Source organism: Aspergillus niger (assembly GCF_000002855.4).
Source record: "Aspergillus niger supercontig An11".
Taxonomy (NCBI): Eukaryota; Fungi; Ascomycota; class Eurotiomycetes; order Eurotiales; family Aspergillaceae; genus Aspergillus; species Aspergillus niger.
This window is the reverse complement of record NT_166526.1, coordinates 2,629,771-2,652,762: the sequence shown is the minus strand read 5'-3', so window position 1 is coordinate 2,652,762 and position 22,992 is coordinate 2,629,771. Positions and strand designations below refer to the sequence as shown.

The 22,992-nt window shown below is 51.4% G+C and overlaps 6 protein-coding genes across 6 annotated transcripts; 4 read left to right on the top strand and 2 right to left on the bottom strand.

Moving 5' to 3' along the window:
* Positions 1-1,441: 1,441 nt before the first annotated feature.
* Positions 1,442-4,534, top strand: An11g11040 (uncharacterized protein; the record flags this gene model as incomplete). The annotated part of the gene is made up of 7 exons (XM_059750586.1): positions 1,442-1,565; positions 1,621-1,625; positions 1,793-1,883; positions 1,936-2,102; positions 2,165-3,529; positions 3,584-3,754; positions 3,833-4,534. The coding sequence occupies 7 exons, from the start codon at positions 1,442-1,444 to the stop codon at positions 4,532-4,534; spliced, it is 2,625 nt and encodes an 874-aa protein (XP_059601708.1).
* Positions 4,535-4,940: 406 nt separating this feature from the next.
* On the top strand, positions 4,941-5,738 carry An11g11030 (60S ribosomal protein uL15; the record flags this gene model as incomplete). Its single annotated transcript, XM_001395023.3, has 3 exons — positions 4,941-4,972; positions 5,124-5,322; positions 5,520-5,738. The coding sequence occupies 3 exons, from the start codon at positions 4,941-4,943 to the stop codon at positions 5,736-5,738; spliced, it is 450 nt and encodes a 149-aa protein (XP_001395060.1).
* A 690-nt stretch (positions 5,739-6,428) lies between these two features.
* Positions 6,429-7,584, bottom strand: An11g11020 (uncharacterized protein; the record flags this gene model as incomplete). The annotated part of the gene is made up of 2 exons (XM_001395022.3): positions 6,429-7,150; positions 7,221-7,584. 2 exons carry the CDS (start codon positions 7,582-7,584, stop codon positions 6,429-6,431), a joined length of 1,086 nt encoding a protein of 361 aa, XP_001395059.1.
* Positions 7,585-9,250: 1,666 nt separating this feature from the next.
* An11g11010 (uncharacterized protein) lies at positions 9,251-14,858 on the top strand (the record flags this gene model as incomplete). The annotated part of the gene is made up of 3 exons (XM_001395021.1): positions 9,251-14,655; positions 14,724-14,792; positions 14,852-14,858. The coding sequence occupies 3 exons, from the start codon at positions 9,251-9,253 to the stop codon at positions 14,856-14,858; spliced, it is 5,481 nt and encodes a 1,826-aa protein (XP_001395058.1).
* Positions 14,859-15,327: 469 nt separating this feature from the next.
* On the bottom strand, positions 15,328-17,567 carry An11g11000 (uncharacterized protein; the record flags this gene model as incomplete). Its single annotated transcript, XM_001395020.3, has 3 exons — positions 15,328-17,176; positions 17,209-17,264; positions 17,361-17,567. 3 exons carry the CDS (start codon positions 17,565-17,567, stop codon positions 15,328-15,330), a joined length of 2,112 nt encoding a protein of 703 aa, XP_001395057.3.
* A 2,236-nt stretch (positions 17,568-19,803) lies between these two features.
* On the top strand, positions 19,804-22,488 carry An11g10990 (uncharacterized protein; the record flags this gene model as incomplete). The annotated part of the gene is made up of 3 exons (XM_001395019.3): positions 19,804-19,917; positions 20,002-22,246; positions 22,319-22,488. 3 exons carry the CDS (start codon positions 19,804-19,806, stop codon positions 22,486-22,488), a joined length of 2,529 nt encoding a protein of 842 aa, XP_001395056.3.
* Positions 22,489-22,992: the final 504 nt, after the last annotated feature.

Sequence of the window (22,992 nt, the reverse complement as noted above, 5' to 3'; positions counted from 1 at the left end):
AACCACCACACTACGGACTTCCTTGCAGCCTACCAGGCAGTCGCGTAGATACGTAGTAGCATAAGTAGTAGTACTAGTAGTGGTTGTAGTAGTTAGTTAGTAGTATGGAGTACTTAGGCTCCTCCACAGGGAAAGAAACTCCAGAACGACTTGACCACTAGTAGTAACTACCGAAGTAGTCCTCCTATTAATCATCATTTCTTCCTCTGCATGGTTCGGGTAATTGACTAGTTATCATTCAATGGACTAGTGCAGGCAACAATTGAAGAACAGAGTAGAAGACGAAGGATTTTTCATTCCGAGCAATTCTTACTACTAACATCGGCTGCTTATTAGAGGGTTGGGAGATTTCCTAAATAAATTTTACTGATGCCGGAAAATTCTTGGAAACTAAAATAGTAATTAGTTACTACGTAACTAGTTACTACGTAGTTATCTATCTGATGTGAGGTAAGCAGGCACTGCTAGCCCAGATAACTAACTACTTAATTAACTTAAGTAACTATTACGGAGTTAACTGCATATGGATAAGATAAGTTGCATGGATACTTACAATACCTGACCATCACCCTGGGGGTGAGAAAGAGAAGTTTAGGGGCAGAAATTAAGCAACGGGTCATGCAAATTCCATTGAAAGGAGAGATCAGAACTGAGGATGCTAGTACTTGGAAACTATACTGCTCAGCCTGATGGATGGCCAGCTATTTTTATCGCGACAGTTGCACTACCACTCCCTCTTGGACTAAGCGCCCAGGGAGTCCGTTAGACTAGTGATGGAAGCCCCTTTCAGAAGGAATCTTACCATACCTGACAGATACTCAAAGTCTTTCCATTCCTCCTCCTCGTCCTCTCTTTGGGCCACTCATCTTTCATCCATATTAATGACTCGTGTGGGAAAGAATCGCGGAGCAAAGCGAGAGCGCAAAATTAGCATCTACAGACACATCGCACATAAATTGTCATCAAAAAAAGAGGTCGAACAATTTCTTTGAGTTTAGGTAAGCAGTCGCTTGGTCTCTATCAACCATCCTCTGCGGTGGGCCCAGGACTGGAATTTTCTTTCACCTTTGTTGGTAATGTGTAATCACCATCAGAGTAACTGGTTGGGTAGGTGCGGCTTTCCCCTCCGAGATATACTACATATACATAGGCATATCAGCGTATAGTCCACACTTAGCGACGTGAGATGCTGTCCTAACACTTGTTGCTCTTTTTCCGAAACATTAGCTGGCAAGTGATTGAGGTTGTCTTCCTTAACTGGTCGTATCATCTTCGAACGCAGTCAGAAAGTATACCGTCACAGGCATTAAGTACTGACAGTGGTAAAAGCATTGGCGCTTGGCGTTCCACCAAGTGAGCATATAGACTTTGTTTTGTCTCGTCAACTTCGGGCTGCCGTTTATTTTTGGCCAGTGCTCAGCTTCGGGCTGCAACACCACCAATGGAACTCCAGCGTAACGATTTCCACCATCCTTATTCGCCTTATGACATCCAACTGCAGTTGATGCGGGCGCTATACTCTTGTCTCGAACAAGGAAAAGTTGCTGTTTTCGAGTCACCTACTGGTAAGCGTATTAGCTTCGTGCTAGCTTCATTTGCAGCTAATATAGCCAATCCCAGGAACTGTAAGTAAGGTTCTCATTTCATTTTATTCAGCATGCACAGTAGGCACTTATTGGTCATCACCATATACTATCTAATAGCTCAGGAACACCTGGCTTAGGTAGCACAAGCTGGAGAATTCACCTAAATGTGCCGTGGCGTCATGGGATATGGCTGAATAATTCCCCAGGGAAAATCCCTAAGTTTGATATGTGGTTCCTTGACGTGGCTGCGAGATCACAAGCGTTCCGCCTTCCAGACGGCGGTTGACAATGCTACATGTAAGGCTCCTCATTACTGGATAGCCGAATTCCTTCACTAATCGTGCTCTAGGCGATGATGACGAACCTGAATGGATGCTGGATTTTGCCAGGCGTGAGTCGAGCCGGATGATGACCGAGAAGAGGAAGGAGCTTGAAGAGAGACTAGAAAAGACGAGAAAGGAAGAAGAGCAGCAGAGGATTGCGCTAGAGAACCCCGAAGGACCCCGGAAAAAGCAGGTATGAGGTTCAGCAACACTTCTGCCTCAGAATAACGGCTGACTAAAAACTCGTCGGTGCAGAAATATAGTATACCATTAACTGAATCTGGTGGGCTAAGTGAAGACCAGTTTGCGCTGGATGACTACGACAGCGAAAATGAAGAGCATAGCAAACCGCGGGATGAGCTGGCCCATACTAGCGAACTATCTCCTAGTACACTTGAATTGTTGGAACGATTTAAAGGACAGATCTCGACCGCCAAGCCAGGAAGTGACGATGCAGACAATGACGAAGTCAAGATTTTTTATTGCTCCCGGACGCACTCCCAGTTAACCCAATTTGCTGGTGAACTGAGACGCGTCAAAATGCCATGGAGCATACCGAAGGACCTTTTGAGTACTGACTTGACAGGAGAAGAAGAACTCGAGGAGCGTGTGAAGCATGTCACTCTTGGTTCTCGGAAGAACCTCTGCATTAATCCCCGTGTCAGTTCATTGGAAAATGCAACAGCCATTAATGAGCGTTGTTTAGATCTACAGCAGCCCAATGTGAATCCTCAGCATAGATGTCCATTTCTGCCTTCCAAAGAAGATGAAAGACAGGTACTTCAATTCCGAGACCATGCATTATCAACAGTGAAAGACATTGAGGACTTGGGAAAGCTTGGCAAGAAGATTGGAATATGCCCCTATTATGCATCTCGCTCTGTTGTTAAGGATAGTGAGGTTTGTTGCCTTCGAGCCCGATCTTCAATTGACCTAGTACCTGATGAATGGCAGATTGTGACACTGCCATATCCCTTGCTATTGCAACGCTCAGCGAGAGAGGCTCTTAATTCATCTGTCAAGGGGCATGTCATAATAATCGACGAAGCTCACAATTTGATGGACGCAATATCCAACATACACTCGGTAACGGTGACGCTTTCACAATTGCAGACATCCCTTTCTCAATTGACAATCTATGGCCGCAAATTCAAAACTCGCTTGAAGGGGAAAAACAGAAGCTATGTTGCTCAAGTTATCCGGCTTCTCAGTTCAATCGCTGCTCATCTTCGGTCGCTCCTTGAGAGCGGAAAGGCACCGGAGGGTCCTGTTCTGATATCTGAACTCATGTCCGGAAAGGGGGTTGATCAGATCAATCCTTATAAACTAAGTCGATATTTACAAGAAAGCAAATTAGCAAGGAAAGTTGATGGATATGTTGAGTTCACTAGAGATCCCTCGGATAAGCAGGCGTCAAGGAGTCCCACAGTTCCTGTACTGTTTCACATACAGGGATTTCTTCTGTCTTTGATGAACCCCTCTGCCGAAGGGCGATTGTTCTACTCAAAGGAACAGGGAGATATCCAATTGAAGTACATGCTTCTAGACCCTACTAATCAATTTCGGGAGCTTGTGGAGGATGCAAGAGCCATCATACTGGCTGGCGGGACTATGTCACCCGTAAGTTTCGACAGCCATCAATGGTAGTATATTGGTATCTAACGACTTCGGCAGATGACAGACTACATGAACCATCTCTTCTCGTACGTCCCAGCTAGTCGTCTAGACACGTTCAGCTACGGCCATGTCATACCACCTGAAAATCTGATCGCCCACACACTGGTGCGGGGTGTTCAAGGCTCAGAATTTGATTTTACCTATGATGCCCGTGACTCTGAAAAAATGGTGAGAGCTTTTCTCTTTTGACGCCTAGCATCGTCCTCTGTCTGAGAAGAGGCTGACCTTTGTTACGTGGGCATTCAGATCATGGATCTCGGGCGGACGATAGCTACCCTCTGCCATGTCATCCCTGACGGTGTAGTAGCATTCTTTCCCAGCTACGATTACCTTGGCCGGGTCTTGAACATCTGGAAGAAGCCAATGCTGGGCGAGCAAGGCCAGACTGTGTATAACTTGATTGGGCAGAAGAAGCCCATCCTGTCCGAGTCCCGGGACATGACAGTTACTACTGAGGAGCTGCTCCATACATACGCGAACACCGTTGATTCTGGCAGGGGTGCGCTTCTCCTGTCCGTTGTGGGCGGCAAGCTGTCAGAGGGAATCAATTTCTCTGACAAACTCGGACGGGGTGTGTTGATTGTGGGACTGCCCTTTCCGAATATACGGAGTGCAGTTTGGCAAGCCAAGATACAGTATATTGAGCAAAAAACACACCAGCAGGCTACAGGCTCAGAGGCAAGCCGGCAATTAGCAGCAAAAGCAGCAGGGAGGGACTTCTATGAGAACTCCTGCATGCGAGCAGTGAACCAGTGTATTGGGCGAGCCATTAGGCACCGTAACGACTATGCGGCGATTGTTCTCGTTGACAGACGTTATGAAAAACCCGGTATCCAAGCGAAGCTACCGGCTTGGATCAAACAGAGTATGGTAGGCAGTTCGGTTCAACGACCTGCCGGTGCTACAGTTCAGAGTTTAGCGAAGTTTTTTGCCAGTAAATCAACCTGAATCGAGCTCAGATAAAGAATTTAAGCCGTTTCAGAACAATTAACACTTATATGATTCCACACATGCTCAGGATCTTACAGATATTGTTTCCGGACGGTCAATGAAATCATCTGGGAGGAACCTATCTAGATCTATCCTAGCACTTTGTCGATCCAAACGATGACTTGAGAATGTACTATGACGGTTATGTAATCTAGTGGCGCAGGCGTCAATTCACGTGACGGTACTGCGCCCAGCCGCCAAAGGTAAGCCGCAGGGTTGGCCCTAAGTTAGGGCAAGCGAATTAGCGCACACTCTAGCCGCCCCGGAGCCTTGATTTCAACATCTGAGCCAGCAGTATACACGACCGCATCCCCCCATCGCCAACCCTCAGACCGGTCTTGTCGAGCTCAGCACCGTCGACAAGATGCCTACCCGTTTCTCGAAGACAAGGAAAGCGTGAGTCGCTTCAGTTCTCCCTTTCGCCTCCGGTGGTCGACCGTCCCGTTTGTCGTGGTCAATTTGCGACAGGCTTGTGGCCTCATCCGACCACCTTCCGCCCCGTCTACCAGAACAACAAGAAAACTGACTTTTGTGTCCTCTTCCTTAGCCGCGGTCATGTCTCGGCCGGTTACGGTCGCATTGGCAAGCACCGTAAGCACCCCGGTGGTCGTGGTATGGCCGGTGGTCAGCACCACCACCGCACCAACCTCGACAAGTACCACCCCGGTTACTTCGGTAAGGTCGGTATGAGGTACTTCCACAAGACCCAGCAGCAGTTCTGGAAGCCCACTATCAACCTTGACAAGGTACGTTTAAAATCGACAATACGATTCCAATCGAGAAGAGAAGCAGAAGGATGAGAAAGCGCAAGGGGTGGACGTTTTGTCATCACACGACGTGGAAGAAGAATAGGAGAGGGAATAGAACAGGAGCGCGAGAACACATGAGACTGGAATACGTTTTGAAGGATGTGGGTAGCTGATCAATTCTCTTTCCAATATAGCTGTGGTCTCTCGTCCCCGCCGAGAAGCGTGACGCCTACCTGAGCGGCCAGAAGACCGACACCGCCCCCGTCATCGACCTCCTTCCCCTCGGCTACTCCAAGGTTCTCGGCAAGGGCCGTCTCCCCGAGGTCCCCATCGTCGTCCGCGCTCGCTACTTCAGCCGGGATGCTGAGGAGAAGATCAAGGCTGCCGGTGGTGTTGTTGAGCTCGTTGCTTAAGTGTGGAAAGTCTGGGATTTCACTTGGAGGATGAAAAACCGGGACAGGTGCTGCGCTGGCTACGATTCGGTGTAATAGAGATTCGAATTCTCCCCGGGGAATGAGAAAACAAAAAATGGGAGCCGCGGATCGGGCACCTTGATCCGTGTATTTACAAATTCAAAAGGGTTTCTATTTGTGACGAGCAAAGATTGGCCTCCGGATGCCCTTACGATCACGCTTCTATTATTGAACAATACCATAAAGGAGGACAACTTTTTTTTTCTGTGGATATGTTCGCTCTTCCTCGATCTATGCTGCTACCGAGTATGCCGGGCCATGGCTTCTATCTTTGAACATGAAGGCAAGGCTCTTGAAATCAGTTGTCTGAGGATAAGCCAGCAGCGCCGGTACTGAGGATGTATATCCCAGATCTGAAATGCCCATTGAAGTTGCAGCAAAATACAGAATGCGTAGACCACTGGACTATGACCTACCTCTCCGACTTCAGAGTTCGGGGGTTGTGGCTTTAGTTTATGCCCCTTGCTCGGTTATTGTAATGCACCAGTGGTATCCGTATGATAATGATCATATAATATGGTGAGCATAGTAGAGGACCATGTTGCATGATGTAGGTATGTGCGGGAACAGTTATATGTGTCTAGTATGTAAAAAGCGGTCGTAGTACACCCCGGGCAGAGAGAAAGGGTTCTAGATCTTCGATTCACGCACCGACCCCACCTTTCCTGGGGCTTTGTTGCTGGCCTCCAGGGCTTCACGAACAAAACGAGTTGCCTCATCCATCATCTTCCCGGTCATTTCGTGCCCAGCCTCTTCATCAATAATATCTTCGAAGGTCACAGCACCATCGGCAAACCAGCCCTGTGAAGCAACAGCCTGCTTCAACCAAGCCAAGAACACCTCCCCGCGATGATAAGGGACCAGCTTGTCCTTGCCGCCAGCCAAATTGAGAATTCTCTTTCCGGCTATGGAACGGGAAAGGAATGGACGCAACGCCGCCTTCTCGCTCTCCGTCGGCTCCGGCAATGGTCCACTGCGAAGAGGACCGACATCCGAGGCCGACTTCACGTGGCTCAACAACAGACTTGCCGGATCGTACCTCCTCACAGCATCCAGCAGAGAAGAAGGAAACGCCTCGGAGCCGAGGAACTGGGAGCCTGGGGTATCGGTGCTCGTCCACGATGGCAATTTCGATAATCTGGCCCGATCAGCCATCAGATTCACGTAGTCCGGGCAGCCGATGATGACGACCCCAGCGCTTATGCGAGGTTCATGCAGAAGGCAGCTCCATGCTGCATGGCCACCCAGGGAAACCCCTAACACCAAATTTTCGACGATCTTGCGATCGGAGTGGGGGAACACATAAGAGGGGAGGTAGTCGATCAGAAGAGATACGTCTCGGGCAGTGCCCTCTGTGGTTTCGAAAGAAAGAAAAGTGTCAGAGTCGGCAATTTTCTTTTGATAGCAAATGACTCAACTCACGAAAGATTGAGAACATATCCTGAGCATGGCGAGGGTTTCCCTGTCTCCATGCTTCATTGGCTAGCGGATCTACCTCTCTCGTTCCATGATTCCGTTGATCGAATGCGACAGCAATGAGGCCCTTGGTGGGGTTCCCGGAATTCCAACCCGTGATGATGGTCGTTCCAATGCCTGTCATACGTTCTTGGGTACCCCCTCTGGGATGTAGGAGCCACAGACATGCAATGTCTGAGATTTGTGGGGGGATTTCATCAAGACCATAGACTGTGGTTTGGATCCCCGCAATTGGGTATGTCTTTCGCGAGACGGTTGAAACACCGCAGTAGCGGCTTGCGTTGTCGAGTGTCTTTATGGGATCAGCCATAATTCGTTGCTTGCTCTGTGGGTGTCTCGGTATTTTCTTTTGCTGGGTTGCTATAATGTAGTGATGAGGAATTGGTATTGCCGGGGGGTGGGAGTTGTTTGATGGGCGAAGGTAGGTAGTTCGCCGATATATATCTAGTTGCCTCGGAGGCACTTTACCGAGGGGTGTTGCAAGAAAAGCATTACTCCACTATTTCTAGTAGTGAGTACTAGAGGGGCTCTCCTAGTAGCAGCAAGACCGAACATGACGGAATTTGCACTGCGCAGTGACAGGTATTCCATTTGCACATCTCGTACGCTCATCTATATAGTAGTCTCCGGTTATTATGCGGGCGTATTTGTAAAATACATTTGAAGTGCTTCAATGCTAAGAGCAAGCGGAATGCTGCTGCGAGGAGGGCCGTAGTTAAGAACACGCCATATCCAGAATACCAACGGGGTATTCATGAGGCAGTCTCATCCACTGTTCACATGAGCATGCGAGCATTAGCATTGCAGCCTCCAGATTAAACACCCTTAAAAGATTCTCAGCCAACTACCACATTCTAAGATGATTATTTGCCTGACGGTAACCATGTTAATCTTCATTGTCAAGCGGTGAGCTAAGCGGTGACCCTTTTCAGCGCCGAGGATCGGAATGTGTAACTTACTTATCCACATGGGTCGGGTGTTTGAAACGGTAAGAAACCTGTAACCAGCCATCCTGTGGCTGGTGAAATATGCGGTCTTTCAGCCAGGTCGGGGTTAGCTGCCTTAAGGCCAAAGTACCACGGTTGTGGCCCGGTTGTGCTTGGTTTCTCCCGCACGGAGTACCTTGCAAGTACCTCTCAAGTACCTCCTCTCCCAGCAACCAAGTATTTGGAAAGGGAGTGTGACGGCGACGTAATCCGCACCTTGATTTTTAGAACTTACTTACATCGTATTGCGTATTTTGTAAGCCGCTGAACCTTAGCAGTCTTTCTCCCCCCTTTCAGGAATGTTCTCAAAGCAAGAAGAAAGCATAAGGGTACCTTGACTTTGCTTCCAATCTTTCTTCTGGGGAAGCTAACGTATTATTTATCCTACTGTATACTTAGTTGGGGTGGATGGGCAATCCTGGTGGCACTTGCAACCGAGGCCAAGATCCAGCCAATCTACCTAAGTAAGTAATTAGTATCTAGTAGATGGATATGCAGGTGCAAAGCAGCCCCATTCTGACCTCTCATAAGGGATTGATTGACTGATCGATTGATTTCCTGCCCCCTTTCCTCCGTGTCCCAAGTCGACCAGAACCAGCAGAACTGCGCCAAAGCGGGCCTTCCGTCTCCAGTCAGACCTGCGCTTCTTCTATGGGGCGGACTCCACCGCGGCTAACCATTGTCGCTGCTAAACCCAACGCTCCTTTCAAGTTTCACGTCCAGACGTTTCGGCCGTGTTGTCGACTATTCCCTTAATATCTGTTTACTGCTTGATCTTGCCGATCAGTCTATGTTCCGTCTCCCGGCTGCTGTGTGGTAGATATAGAATGTCCGTCTAATTGAAGATCCGAAACCCGTTTCAACAGGATCTTTTCGATCCGCATGTACGCCGTTCTCCCCCCGCGCTCTTGCTCTTCCTCGAACACCCCCCTCCCCTCCCCCCTGAAAGCCATCTTGCTTGTCCGCTGACATTGCGTTCGTCCGCTCAGTATGACCGACTCTACGGTCAATCCCTCGGAAGAGAGGGGCTCTGAGAACAACTCCAATCGGTATTACTCGAGACAAACCGAGCCGATGTCGTTGGACAGTTCCAAGCTGTCATCGCCGCTTCCCTCCCCTTGCTCGACAAAGGATGACGCAGACAGAGCGAACATAGCTGATGGCGGGGATCAGGTGGAAGCCACGCCAACGGTCAGAGGTGTGGGAGATGCTCATTTCGACACAAAAGGAAAGTCGCGCGCAGAGCATGCCGGCGATTCTGGAGAGGAGAAAACGTCGAATGCCAGTCCCACCAACAAAGCGGCCTCGCTGAGCCTTCGACAACCGAACGATGCAACGGCAAACCAGCAAAATTCCGGGAGCCGGAAGTCGCCAACTTCGGCCCTGGGATCATCTGCCTCGCCTCGTCGCCCAAGTGTACAATTTACTCAAGACACTCCGGATGTTGACGCTGCCGAGCCATCTCAGTCGAGACCACCTTCGGTCAAAGGCGATGATGTGGATTCGGGCCTGAAGGGTAGGCAATCTTTACTGACGAAGTTGAAGTCTTTCGCAGCCTCGCCTTCGTTTACCTCCCACACTCGCTCAGCGAGCGGTGCGACGCTGAACGATTTCCGACCTACAAACAACGAACTGGCAACCCCTGGCTCGGAAAGAGGGGAATTCCGCTTCCCAAATACTTTGGAGGAGGAAGGCAGCGATATTGATGCCGACGCGGAAGAGAGTGCCGGGGAACAACGGGCCCGCCAGAAGAAACAGAAAAAGAAACAGCCACGTCGCCGGCAGCAGGATGATTCGGTGCCCCCATCGCAGCCAAATACCCCCAAGTTCACCAGCCGACCCTCATTCCACCTGCCGAGCTCCTTTTCCCCCTTCGAAAATTATCGCCCCAATTTCTTTCCGCGACGGGGCAGTACCGGTGATTTCACACCCCAACAGCGTGAGGGTGTCTCGGAGGATGAAGGCCGTGATCGCTTGAACAGGGATACTGCATGGAGACGGAAAAGCGCCTGGCTTGCTAACGCGCGGGGGCTTACTTACAGCGGACGCCAAATAGATGCACCGGCAAATCAAGAAGAAAGAAGACCAAGCAATCTAAGACGGCTGACTGGGTTAGCTGGACCTTCTGAGAATGCAGAAGGAACGGCACCACCCTGGAGGCGTCATCGGGCTGACCGCGGCTCGAGCCTTAGTGCTCAAAGGTGGCGGCAGATAAAGGCAGGTCTCAAGTTGATCGGACAGCGACGCAAGGTGGACAACACAGTAGACCATGCCAAGTCGGCAGAGCTACTCGCTGAGTTGACCTCAGGAGTGCCGGCCGCCTTGATACTGGCCAGCATGTTCCAACGAGATGAGCACGGTAGCAAGCGGATTCCGATTCTTCTGGAGCAGCTCAAGGTGCGGGTCACTGACAGCAAAATTGACTCTCATTCTGGAGATCGCCATCTCGTATTCCGTATCGAGTTGGAATATGGTAGTGGCATGACACGGATGAAATGGATCATCTACCGCACCCTGAGGGACTTTGCAAACCTGCACCTGAAGTATAAGTTGCACTTTGGGACCCAGAAGTACATCCAGCTGCGGAACACTGAAGGGGCTCAAAATCTCCCGCGCTTCCCTCGGAGTGCTTTTCCCTATCTTAGGGGCGTACGTGGGCTGGAAAGCGACATGGAGGATGAGGAGGACGAAGGTGGATATGAAACAGCTGCAGAGGCTACTAGTGGTAATGAAAGAGCTGCAAAAAAGCAGCAGCAAGCGCATCGCCGTTCGTCAGGTGGCCTATCTCGAAGACAGTCTACCGTAACGAACCCGGAAGCGGAGGGTGCTGCTGGGCCTTCAGGCCTTCCTGAAGCAGGGCAGGCCAGTAAAAAGGAGAGTTATCCAGAAAGACAGCGGAAGAAGCTCGAGTCCTACCTGCAGAAGTTGATCCGATTCCTCATATTCAAGCCAGATAGTAACCGTCTCTGCAAGTTTCTGGAATTGTCAGCCCTGGGTGTTCGTCTTGCGGCCGAAGGGAGCTATCACGGCAAGGAAGGCTTCCTGGTTATTCAGTCCTCCAAGGGTCTCGATTTCCGGCGCGCGCTGACGCCAGGCATGGTAAAAAAGCGACACTCTCCCAAATGGTTCCTTGTTAGGCACAGCTATGTCGTCTGTGTCGACTCCCCGGAGGAGATGAACATATATGATGTGTTTTTGGTGGATCCCTTCTTCAAACTCCAAACCCAGAAGGTCAGCTTGAGAAATCAAAAGGCGAAGGAGTTTGCCAAATCGGCGACAGAGTCAGCCAGGCATCCACAGCATCACACATTAAGGCTCGAGAACTCGGAGCGCAAGCTTAGACTGCTGGCCAGGAATGAGCGTCAGCTCCATCAGTTCGAAGACTCAATCCGGTTCATGGTTAACAATACCCCCTGGGCAAGGCCGAACCGGTTTGACAGTTTCGCGCCGGTGCGACACAAGTGCTTCGCGCAGTGGTTGGTGGATGCGCGCGATCACATGTGGGTTGTGTCGCGGGCGATCAACCAAGCGAAGGATGTCATCTACATCCATGACTGGTGGCTGAGCCCTGAGCTTTACATGCGTCGGCCAGCGGCCATCAGCCAGAAATGGCGTTTGGATCGCCTTCTCCAGCGAAAGGCTCGTGAAGGAGTCAAGATCTTCGTCATCATGTACCGCAACATCAACTCTGCCATCCCGATTGATTCGGAGTACTCCAAGTTTTCCCTCCTGGATCTGCATCCAAATGTCTTCGTGCAGCGATCACCAAACCAATTCCGACAGAACACCTTCTTCTGGGCGCACCATGAAAAGCTCTGTATCATCGACCACACCTTGGCTTTTGTAGGAGGGATCGATCTATGCTTTGGCCGTTGGGACACACCACAACATCTCCTCACCGACGACAAACCCACCGGGTTTGAAACACCAGATGGACCGAAGGATGCGGACCATTGCCAGCTCTGGCCCGGCAAGGACTACTCGAACCCGCGTGTCCAGGATTTCTACGACCTCGACAAGCCCTACGAGGAGATGTACGATCGAAATGTGGTTCCCAGGATGCCTTGGCATGACATTTCCATGCACGTCGTCGGACAACCGGCTCGAGATCTTACGCGCCACTTTGTCCAACGTTGGAACTACATCTTGCGCCAGCGAAAGCCCACACGTCCCACGCCATTTTTGTTACCCCCGCCAGATTTCGAGCCGGCTGATATGGAAGCCCTCGGCCTTGATGGTACATGTGAGGTCCAAATCTTACGCTCGAGTAGCATGTGGTCGACTGGAACCCCCGACATCACGGAGCATAGTATCATGAATGCTTACGTTAAGCTAATCGAGGAGTCTGACCACTTTGTATACATTGAGAACCAGTTCTTTGTTAGCACGTGTGAAATTGATGGTCGGAAGATTGAGAACTCGATCGGCGATGCTCTCGTGGAACGAATCACCCGGGCAGCAAAGAATAAGGAGGCCTGGCGTGCCGTGATTGTTATCCCACTGATGCCGGGCTTCCAGAACACCGTGGATAGTGAGGGTGGAACGAGTGTCCGGTTGATCATGATGTGTCAGTATCGCAGCATTTGTCGTGGGGAGACATCCATCTTCGGCCGGCTGCGAGCGTTGGGAATCGAACCTGAGGATTACATACAATTCTTCAGCCTTCGAACCTGGGGAAAGATCGGCCCTCAAGATCAACTGGTCACCGAGCAGCTCTATATCCATGCCAAGTGCATGGTTGTTGATGACCGAGCTGCCATCATTGGGTCTGCCAACATCAACGAACGCTCCATGTTGGGGTCTCGCGATTCGGAGGTGGCGGCGGTTGTTCGGGATACGGACATGATATGGTCTTCCATGAACGGCCGCCCTTACCTTGTGGGACGGTTCCCACACACTCTCCGTATGCGTCTCATGAGAGAGCATCTTGGTATTGACGTCGATGAGCTGATGGAGCACTCCATGGCAACTGAGGAAGAGCTCCGCCGGATCGAAATCGTTGAAGAAGGGTCGAAGCCTCCCGAAAGTCAGCTAGACTCGGAATCGCTGATGCTGGAGAAAAAGGACGAGAGAGATATGATGGAGCGTCGACACCGACTTCAAGACGAATTTCTCTCAAGGTCTGAAGACATGCACAGCTTCAACCATGACGTTGACTGGGAGCAGGGAAATAACCCCAACCTCAAGTCGAACCGAAAGCTCACTGCCGACCCGAGAGTGACCTCTAATGCTGAGCACAGGAAAGACGTGGACGGCTTTGGTGCCGATAACCTCACCAAAGCCGTTGGGGCTGGCTTGGGCGATGCCCGTGATTCTGAGTTCCTTGGCCCGAGGACGGAAGTCCTGATCTCTCCCGTTGCATCCGAGGGCAAGGGCACTGTCCAGCAGCCGAAACAACCCTCGCAACGCAATACCCACCGCGCAAACGCTGGAGCTGATAGAGAAGGCAATCACAGTCTCAGTCCCGTCGTGGAGCATGGTAACGAGGGGGCACAGGTCGTGGAGGGATTGCCCGCTGTTCGCCATCCAGCACTGCCGGTGGAGCAGGAGTCTGAGAGTAGCCATAGCGGGGTCCAGACGGCTTCACGGGAAAAACATGACCCTATCAAGTCCGCTCACTTGTTCTCTTCTGACGTAAAGCACGTCTTTATCGACAAGGATTGCATGCGCGACCCTGTGATCGACTGCTTCTACCTGGACACTTGGCAAGCTGTAGCAGATAAGAACACCAAGATTTACCGAAATGTATTCCGCTGCATGCCGGACAGCGAAGTGAAATCGTGGAAAGAATATAAAGAGTATGCTGCCTATGCGGATCACTTCGCAGAGATGCAGAGCCAACACAGTACCAAAGCATACCAACCCACCAGCCAAAGACAAACCGGACCGCCAGGAACGGGGGCCAGCATGGCTGGAGCAGCTGCTGGACTCAAGCATACTCTATCGGTCCATGCTCAGAGTGCCGAGGGAGCAAAAGTGGAGGCTAAAGATTCACCTGTCGAAAAGAACGATGTCCGTTCGACAGAAGCCGGTCAAAAGTCGGACACACATAATGCTGAACACAGAACTTCTGATGGGCTGGTGCCGGTAAATGAGAAATCGACGACGAAAGGAGCTGATGGGACGGTGACGGGGCACATGCCAAATGGACGACATGAGGAAAGTGGCTCGTCTGGTGAAGATCAGGAGAAGCAGCGATCTGATCCGCCGCTCGTGGATTATTCCGAGGCTTTGAATCGGAATGCCACCGGCCAGTCTCGACGACGCCGACGAAGGGCGACGACGCTCGGCTCGAAGCGGGAGTTTCACGCGACGGATGAGGTGATGGACAAACAACGAGCTGAAGAGCTCTTGAATCACGTTCAGGGACATCTGATTCTGTGGCCCTATGACTGGTAAGCAATCCCCCGTGTTTGCATCATTGACATGCCGTTGCCGCCTACTCACTCTTTGACTTCCATAGGCTCGAAAAGGAAGAACAGGGCGGAAACTGGCTTTACACGCTGGATCAGATCTCTCCGCTGGAAATCTAGTAAGTCGAAGCCCGGCGTGGACACAAACGCATCGCATCAAATGCTAACTGTGGAGCAGCAACTGAGTCGCTGTCAATGTGTGTTCACTCGATGTACTAATACTATATTGATTCACACTTGCCGATCCCCCTTTCCGTTCTGAACCAGATTTCTTTCTTCTACGATTATCACAGCCCCTTCTTCCCCCACCTCCCAACATCATCATTGAAAGTCATCCCGTGTAATCTTCGGGTGGCTGGTGGTTGACAGCTCACTGCATATCAAGCGGGCGTTTGTTTTCTTCAGGCGTTCAATGTTCCAACTTCTATTCTCTCCATGTCATCATCTCACTGATACCTTACTACGCATCCTAGTGGCCTGGCACGTGTGTCGGCAGCACCGGGTATTGTCTAATAGATTTGGATGTTAATTAAATCTTTTTGAGGGAAGAGTATATATACAGAGGTGTTCCCCATACGTGGGGCTATAGTACATGAATGATTAAGAAAGTAAAGATGGCTCTTTGTTAAGTAGAAGATCTTAGGCCGCAAAACGTCACGTGGGATCGACCGTCCCGACAGTAAGCCGGTCGCGCACTTGATTAAAGTCATCAAAATTTACCTGCAAGATCGAGTTCAGCAGACTGTGATCCAGAGTGACAGGCGCGCACTGCTCCCAATGTTTGAGAGCCATACGAAGACGCCCGTGAGCGCGCGCAAACGCCACCTGCAGCTGTGGGGTATCAAGACAAGAACGGCCCAAGTCATCCAGATAATTAGTGGGGTTCTGCAGACATAGCCGTGTAGCCGCGGCTGTGTTGCCCATGGACACGGCGGATTTCTTCATATTGATGATGGCTCGCTGACCGCGCAAATGGGCGGGGACCTCGTCCGGCTCACTTGAGAACATTCGGCTGGCGGAGCGAATGGTGTCTGCATCAAAAGTACTCGGAGGATCGACGGCAATTCCGGTCGTCGTGAGATCGACGTCGGTGCCATACATTTGGAGAAAGGCGAGGAGGCGCTCGCCTAGGCCGTCGGGTCGCTGGAACTTGCCGTGGTTCAGCTTTAGGAACGCTACAATGAGCATGACCAGGGCTTCGGGTTTGAGAGATCTCGGACCCTGGCCACATAGGCCTTGGGATTCGAGGAGGAGTCGCACGGCCATGTAGAGAGGTCGGACGGAGGGGTATTCGGCACAGTAGTCCTGGATGTACTCGACCATGGGAGGTATGTCTTCTCCGCAGTAGAAGCGTACGCGGAGACCCGTCTCGTGATGGACGGTGGTAAATGGGTAGGTGATGTTGTTGCTGAAGGATTGGCATTCCTGGAAAATCTGTTCAACACCTCGGAGCAGGCGCTTATGCTGAGTGAGAATCTGCGGACGCGTGGCGCTTGGTTTCCGAACAAGTTCGTTCGACCGTATTGAGTCTGGGACGGGGAGAAGAAGGTCCAGATGGGAGTGGCTCATGGCTAACCCGGTTCGCCATGATCCGATGATGCAGGGGGCACGGGGCGCAGTCCCTTCCAAAAGACCAGCTATATGCGCGGTTATCCGATGAACGCTCTCCTCCTCTGGTGGGCTCGGACTGAGGTATTTTTCAAGTGCCTTGATCTCCGCATCGAGCTGGGAGAGGCCGTCACTGAAGGGCCGAGTTGAGTCCAAGTCATCCAACCATGGACATTGAACTGACCGGCCCCTTTTAGGATCAGCATCCCAGTGTATCAGCTGAGGTGCGTAAGTAGTCCGAGGCGGTTGATAGGACTTCTGAATGGAGCGAAGTCTCCTCTTCGAGCCTCTTGGGGTCGAGGAAGACTGGCCCAGAGTTACATCCGCGGTGGATGAATCGTTTGATGACCCATCGCCGCTTGCAACCTCTGCAGGTGACGATTCAGAATGGTCTGGTTTAGTCGGTATCCTGCGAATTAAACTAGCTCGATTCGAGGAACGGTGGGCTTCGAGGGTTTTTTGCAGACTATTTTTGAAAATTGCCGGATCCTTGGGGGACGAACGGGTTTGGTGGAAGTATCGCGGCTTCAGCGGATAGGATATAGAGGGGGCCAAATAAGCGGCAAGCGACGAGGAAGAGGAAGAGAGGAAATGGTGTTTGGAGGGGCGAAGAACGCGCATGACCGCGCGTTCAGCAGGGCAATGGAGGCATTGCGGAGAAATTGTTGCAACCGGGGGCATAAACCGGAGGAAAGGGAAGTATACTGGGTATACTTGGGACCGGACGGCGCTAAGTTCCGGACAAACCGAGTCGATAGGAATGGATGGGGAATAACGAGGGCGGGTGATCTCGGACGGGATGCTGGGGATGAGTCGAAGAGGAGAGAGAGAGAAGCGAGGCAAGAAGTCGAAGCAGGGAATTCGCGATAATGATAATGTCGCAGTGTCGGATAGACTAACAGAAACTACTCGTTAGTGATTGGTTACCTTATTAAGGATAGTACTGTCAGGTGCTGCATATGCACGTGACTACTGGCCGTGATCTGGCCAGCCCTAGCATGATCGACTGGTTAGGTCTTCACATGTCACACCCCCTGTCGGGGAAAATGGCGATCTCAAATCTGCAAATCGAATCTTACTGTGTAGACTTCATCCATCCTTTGCCCTTTTTCCTTCTTCTTCTTCTTCTTTTTTCCCTTCCGATACTTTTGCTTCTTAGCTTCTGTTAGTTCTTCCTTTGCTAAAGCTAATATCCCTAGTGGATCCAACTGCATCCCATGACATGGACAAGTCTCGATGGGGTTGTCAGGGATCGGGCAAGTTTCATCCGGCATCTTCTCCCACATGCCTGAACACTCTCGCGCGCTTTGCTCATGGTTTCGGCCGATGCAAGACTCGCTACCTAATGGGTTAGACACTTTTGAAGAAGGATTAGAAGATTTAGGTTCGGTTAGGCACTGTTGCTATTCCCTGGGCCCAACTTCCCGGGTTATTGTCTAGTCTGCCAACTGACTACTGTACTTGCTCGTGTCAACCTGACCTGCGCTACTTTGACAACTACCAAAGAAGTTTGAAATGAGATACTATGGGTAGTAGTAGTAGAAGGAGTAGTAATAAAAATTGCTCTGTAAGAATACTAGTAGTCCTAAAAGGTGCGAAATAGTAGAGGGAGGGGAATAGCAGGTGGGCCATTTTCCTCCTGTTCGTCCGAACTGCAGATTGGAGGATCATGACGTATCCGAGCAAAATACTAGTACTAACTACTTAGTAGTATCTGGAACACTTGTTATGGAGATGGCGGGGGTCCCAATCCATTACATTCTATTCTTACCAAACATCATCATCATCACCATCATCGTCAATTATTTTACTCCTGACTCCCTCCATGGCAGACCAAACCCACCACGGACACGGAACCGGTTTCCCTGACCTTGTTCGGTTTCAATAATAGTACTAAAGTAATCATCAACTCTTTCGTTTCCCCCTATAATCCCCACCCGCTATACGCCTTCTTTTTCCTTCCATCAGCCCTCGCCGCCGAGTCTGGACCATCCTAGGCCCATTCCTCCCCCCGATCCCTTCGCTGCCTCTCTCTCCCCTTCGGCGTCCTTCTATCTGAACCCGTGCATGAGGGATTGGCTGTTTTATAAGCAAACCCTGCCGACAGACCGCCGACCAGCTGATACTACTACTTAGTTGGCGTTGCTTTGCGTGCATTAACTTGCTTGATTGTCCGATTGGGGGTGATTGGCTTACTATTCCGGGATTGTTTGGGGAAGTTGGGTTCAGTTAAGTTGCAAGTCTGTGGAAAGAGAACTACTAGAACTTTTGGGGGTTCTCTGAGATAATTTCCCGCCGATATTCCCAGTCTCCCTAATCAGTCGGACTATACATATCCAGTGATAGATCACTTGCATCTCATTCATCCTCACGATTGACTACCTACTATAGTTATCGTTCGTCTTGGAGGTAAGTACTGTTCTTATCTTAGTATCTTTCCACTTTCCCGCTTCACCGCCTCCCTGCTTGGTGGTGGTGGTAATGGTGGCTGCTGCTGCTGCTGCTCTCTGCCCTGCTTTCTGTGTCTCCCTCACTCTTCTTCCTCTTCCCTCCCCCCCCACTTGCCTCATTCTCTCTCTCTCTCTCTCTCTCACATCATAATTGAATCTCTGCCCACTAAACCAACTTCTTCCTCCCTCTTTCTTCCCATCGTCACACTCTTGTTCCCCCATTCTTTCTCTTTCTGACGAAGGGAATTGATCATTGTGCCATCGTTCATCCATCTTTCAGTGCCATTTACTAGTTCCTCCTTTCCCCCCCCCCAATGGCCTAGTCCGCCTTCTCTTCTGGCCCGCTCTCTTCCCTGTTGGCAACCCCAAACACCCTCTCTCTGTCTGTCTCTCTCTCTCTCTTTCTCCATACATACCAATTCATACCCAGGTACTCCAGCTTATCTCCCTTTCCACCCCCCCCTCCCTCCCTAATCTACATTTTCCTCGCCCCCTCCCCCCCCAAACCGAAGCTTAAAAAAGATACTTCCAACGCTTCTTGCCCCTTCTTTTATTTCTCCCCCGAAACCAACACAGTCTTCTCCATTGCCATTTTCTTTTCTCTTTATCACCGGAATCCAAAAGTCACCCGATTCTCCACAAAAATTCCAGGTGTGAATCTAACTAATCGCGCTACCTATCAGATTGACTGCAGATTGGTTCCCGTTCTGCCTGTCATTGACTTACTGTGATTCCTCGCTCCGCCGCGTCCGTTTTCGTCATGGCCGCCGAACAACGGTCTGCCGCCATGCCCGATGGCCAGCCCAATCCGGGCCCCATTGGCTCTGGCCTGAATGTTCTGGGCGAAGATGCGTTTTTGAATGCCTCAAATGCCACCCCAGATCTGCGGGGCGAACAGTCCCAACCCTCCACCCTTCCCGATGTCCCTTCCTACTTTTCTGATATTCCGGGGAACCACACTTCTTCGGTCCCCCCAGCTGTCGCTTCTCCCATCACTCCCGCTCAGGCTGTCAAGGACGCCAAGTCTGGTCCCGAATTGTTGCGCCGCTTGAGTCTCATAGAATCCCCCATCATGCTGGACGCCGACCCTCGCGAACAATACCCCAGCCTGCGTCTTACCGGCCGAGTCATCAGTGCTGCTTTCTGCATCCCCTATAAGCTCTATCTCCACCCCGGGTCCGACTGGGTAAGTCCTTCCCCCCCCCGCCAGATCACTCGTAATGTGAGTGGGAATCAACAAGAGGATTTCGCTGATCGAACGGGGCCGTAGGAGTTGAAACCCCGTCCGGGAACCTCCGCTTTATTTGACTCTATGGCCTACCTTGGTTCTGGCGAATCGAGATGGTCTCATACCCTCGTTGGCTGGACCGGCGAGGTCGAACCGGTCCAGGAGACAGCGATTCCTCTGCAGCAGATTCCCATCAACACGAGTGCCAAAGTGCCAACCACCCTCAACGGTTCGGCCTTGCCCCTCAACAAAGCTGCCGCACCGGTGCCGGTGGATGCCAACCAACGCCTACCCAGTCATCCTCTCCTGGATGGCTTCGAAGTGGACCTGGAGGACCGAGAAAGGCTCGATAAGCAGTTGAGCTCCAGCCGTTACGGTAAAATCGTGCCGGTCTGGTTGACTGGTGAATCGGAACATCCAGACGACACGGTCTTCTTGGACGACCAGGGCCGGTGGAGGCGTTACGCCGAGCGCGAGCTCTACCCACTCCTTCACTACAAACAGCATGGGCCCACGGACGGCAAATCGGAACGCAAGTGGTGGGCCGACTACGTCCGCATGAATCGCCTTTTCGCCGACCGCATTGCGCAAGAGTACAAGGAAGGAGATATTGTCTGGATCCATGATTACCACCTTTTCCTGTTGCCGAGTATGCTGCGTCAACGCATCCCCAACATCTACATTGGCTTTTTCCTTCATGCGCCATTCCCCAGCAGTGAGTTCATGCGCTGCTTGGCCAAGCGCAAGGAGGTGCTTACGGGGGTCCTGGGGGCCAACATGATCGGCTTTCAGACGTTTTCGTACTCTCGACACTTCTCATCTTGCTGCACGCGTGTCCTTGGGTTTGATTCCAACTCGGCCGGTGTGGACGCCTACGGTGCTCATGTAGCAGTGGACGTCTTTCCGATAGGCATCGATACCAAGACGATCCAAAAGGCAGCCTTCGGGTCTGCGGAGATAGAAAAGGCTGTCTTGGGTATTCGGAAACTTTATGCCGGAAAGAAGATTATTGTCGGTCGTGATCGACTAGACAGTGTCCGCGGTGTAGCCCAGAAGCTGCAGTCATTCGAGGTGTTCCTCGAGCGGTACCCCGAATGGCGGGATAAAGTAGTCCTGATTCAGGTGACCAGCCCAACCAGCGTCGACGAGCAGAAGGAAGAGAACAAGATTGCCAGTCAGGTCTCTAATCTGGTTTCTACCATCAACGGCCGGTTCGGGTCATTGAGCTTTGCTCCCGTCAAGTACTACCCGCAGTACCTCTCTCCTCATGAGTACTTTGCGCTGCTGCGTGTCGCTGACGTCGGACTCATCACCACGGTCCGGGACGGCATGAACACGACCAGTCTGGAGTACATCATCTGCCAACAGAATAATTATGGCCCCCTGATCCTCTCCGAGTTCTCTGGTACAGCGGGGACTTTGTCCAATGCCATTCATATCAACCCATGGGATACCGTCGGTGTGGCGGGAGCCATCAACAAGGCCCTGACCATGTCTCCGGAAGAGAAGATGTCGCAGCATCAGAAGCTCTACAAGCACGTCACTGCAAACACAGTTTCGTCCTGGTCAAAGCAGTTTGTCACTCGTCTCCTCACCAACCTCTCGTCGTTCGACCAGTCGGTGGCAACACCGGCCCTCGATCGGGCCAAGCTGGTGCGGCAGTATCGTCGGGCTCGGAAGAGACTATTCATGTTTGACTACGATGGTACTCTTACTCCGATTGTCAAAGACCCACAAGCTGCGATTCCCTCGGATCGGGTGCTGCGTACCATCAAGTCCCTCGCCGCAGACCCACGGAATGCGGTTTGGATCATCAGTGGACGTGATCAAGCCTTCTTGGATGAGTGGATGGGCCACATTCCCGAGCTAGGACTGAGTGCAGAGCACGGGTGCTTCATTCGCAAGCCCCACTCGGATGACTGGGAGAATCTGGCCGAACGGAGTAACATGGGCTGGCAGAAGGAGGTCATGGATACGTTTCAGCACTTCACAGAACGGACACAAGGCTCCTTCATCGAAAGAAAGCGCGTGGCCCTGACGTGGCATTATCGCCGGGCGGACCCGGAGTATGGAGCGTTCCAGGCCCGCGAATGCCGGAAGCAGCTTGAAGACACCGTTGGGAAGAGATGGGAAGTTGAAGTCATGGCCGGGAAAGCCAACTTGGAAGTTCGGCCGACGTTCGTTAACAAGGGATTCATCGCGGCTCGCCTCGTCAATGAGTACGGCACTGGCCCTGGGCAGGCTCCTGAGTTCATCTTTTGCTCCGGGGATGACTTTACAGATGAAGGTAAATGCGCTCTCCCTTCCCCCTCCTTATCTCATCCTGCATTCGCTAACAGGACTTTTCTGTTATACACAGACATGTTCCGTGCCCTACAGAAATTTGACCTGCCGCAAGATCACGTCTACTCGGTCACTGTTGGTGCGAGCTCGAAGCAAACGGCCGCCAGCTGGCATCTCCTGGAACCCGCCGACGTGATTGAAACCATCTCGATGCTCAACAATAGCTCATGCTCCCAGGAGTATTGAGGGTTCTGTTAATACTGCACTGGTGGTCTTTCTTGAAGCGGGGACAGGGTCTCCGCGTAACCGCCTTTGATTTCCATTTAAGATCTGCGATTATTGATATATGTTTCTGCTATTCTTTTTTTTCCAGGCGTAGAGGAGATGCTGTGGTGGCGGCGATTTGTTAGAGGGCGTCACGAAGCGGGTTATGCATTCGGCATTTGGATTCGGGGGGTCGTTCAGCCATTAGCGAGAGTCCAGCATGGGGTTTTCTCCTACCTTTTCTTCCTCTTTTCTTATTCACTTTGTCTTCTTTCCAACCAAGCCCCTGCCTTCCTTCCAACCTTTGATCTTGAATATTTAAAAACTCGGGCATGACTGCTTGACGCTCGAGACAGACAGCATGGATCCCTGTTTATGGTGCTTCTAATTGACTATATATAGATGGGTCGGCCACGAGTGGCCGATGCCCTCCACTGTTTTGATGCGTTAGAATAATATAGAGCTCCGCTGAAGGGCACGATTCGA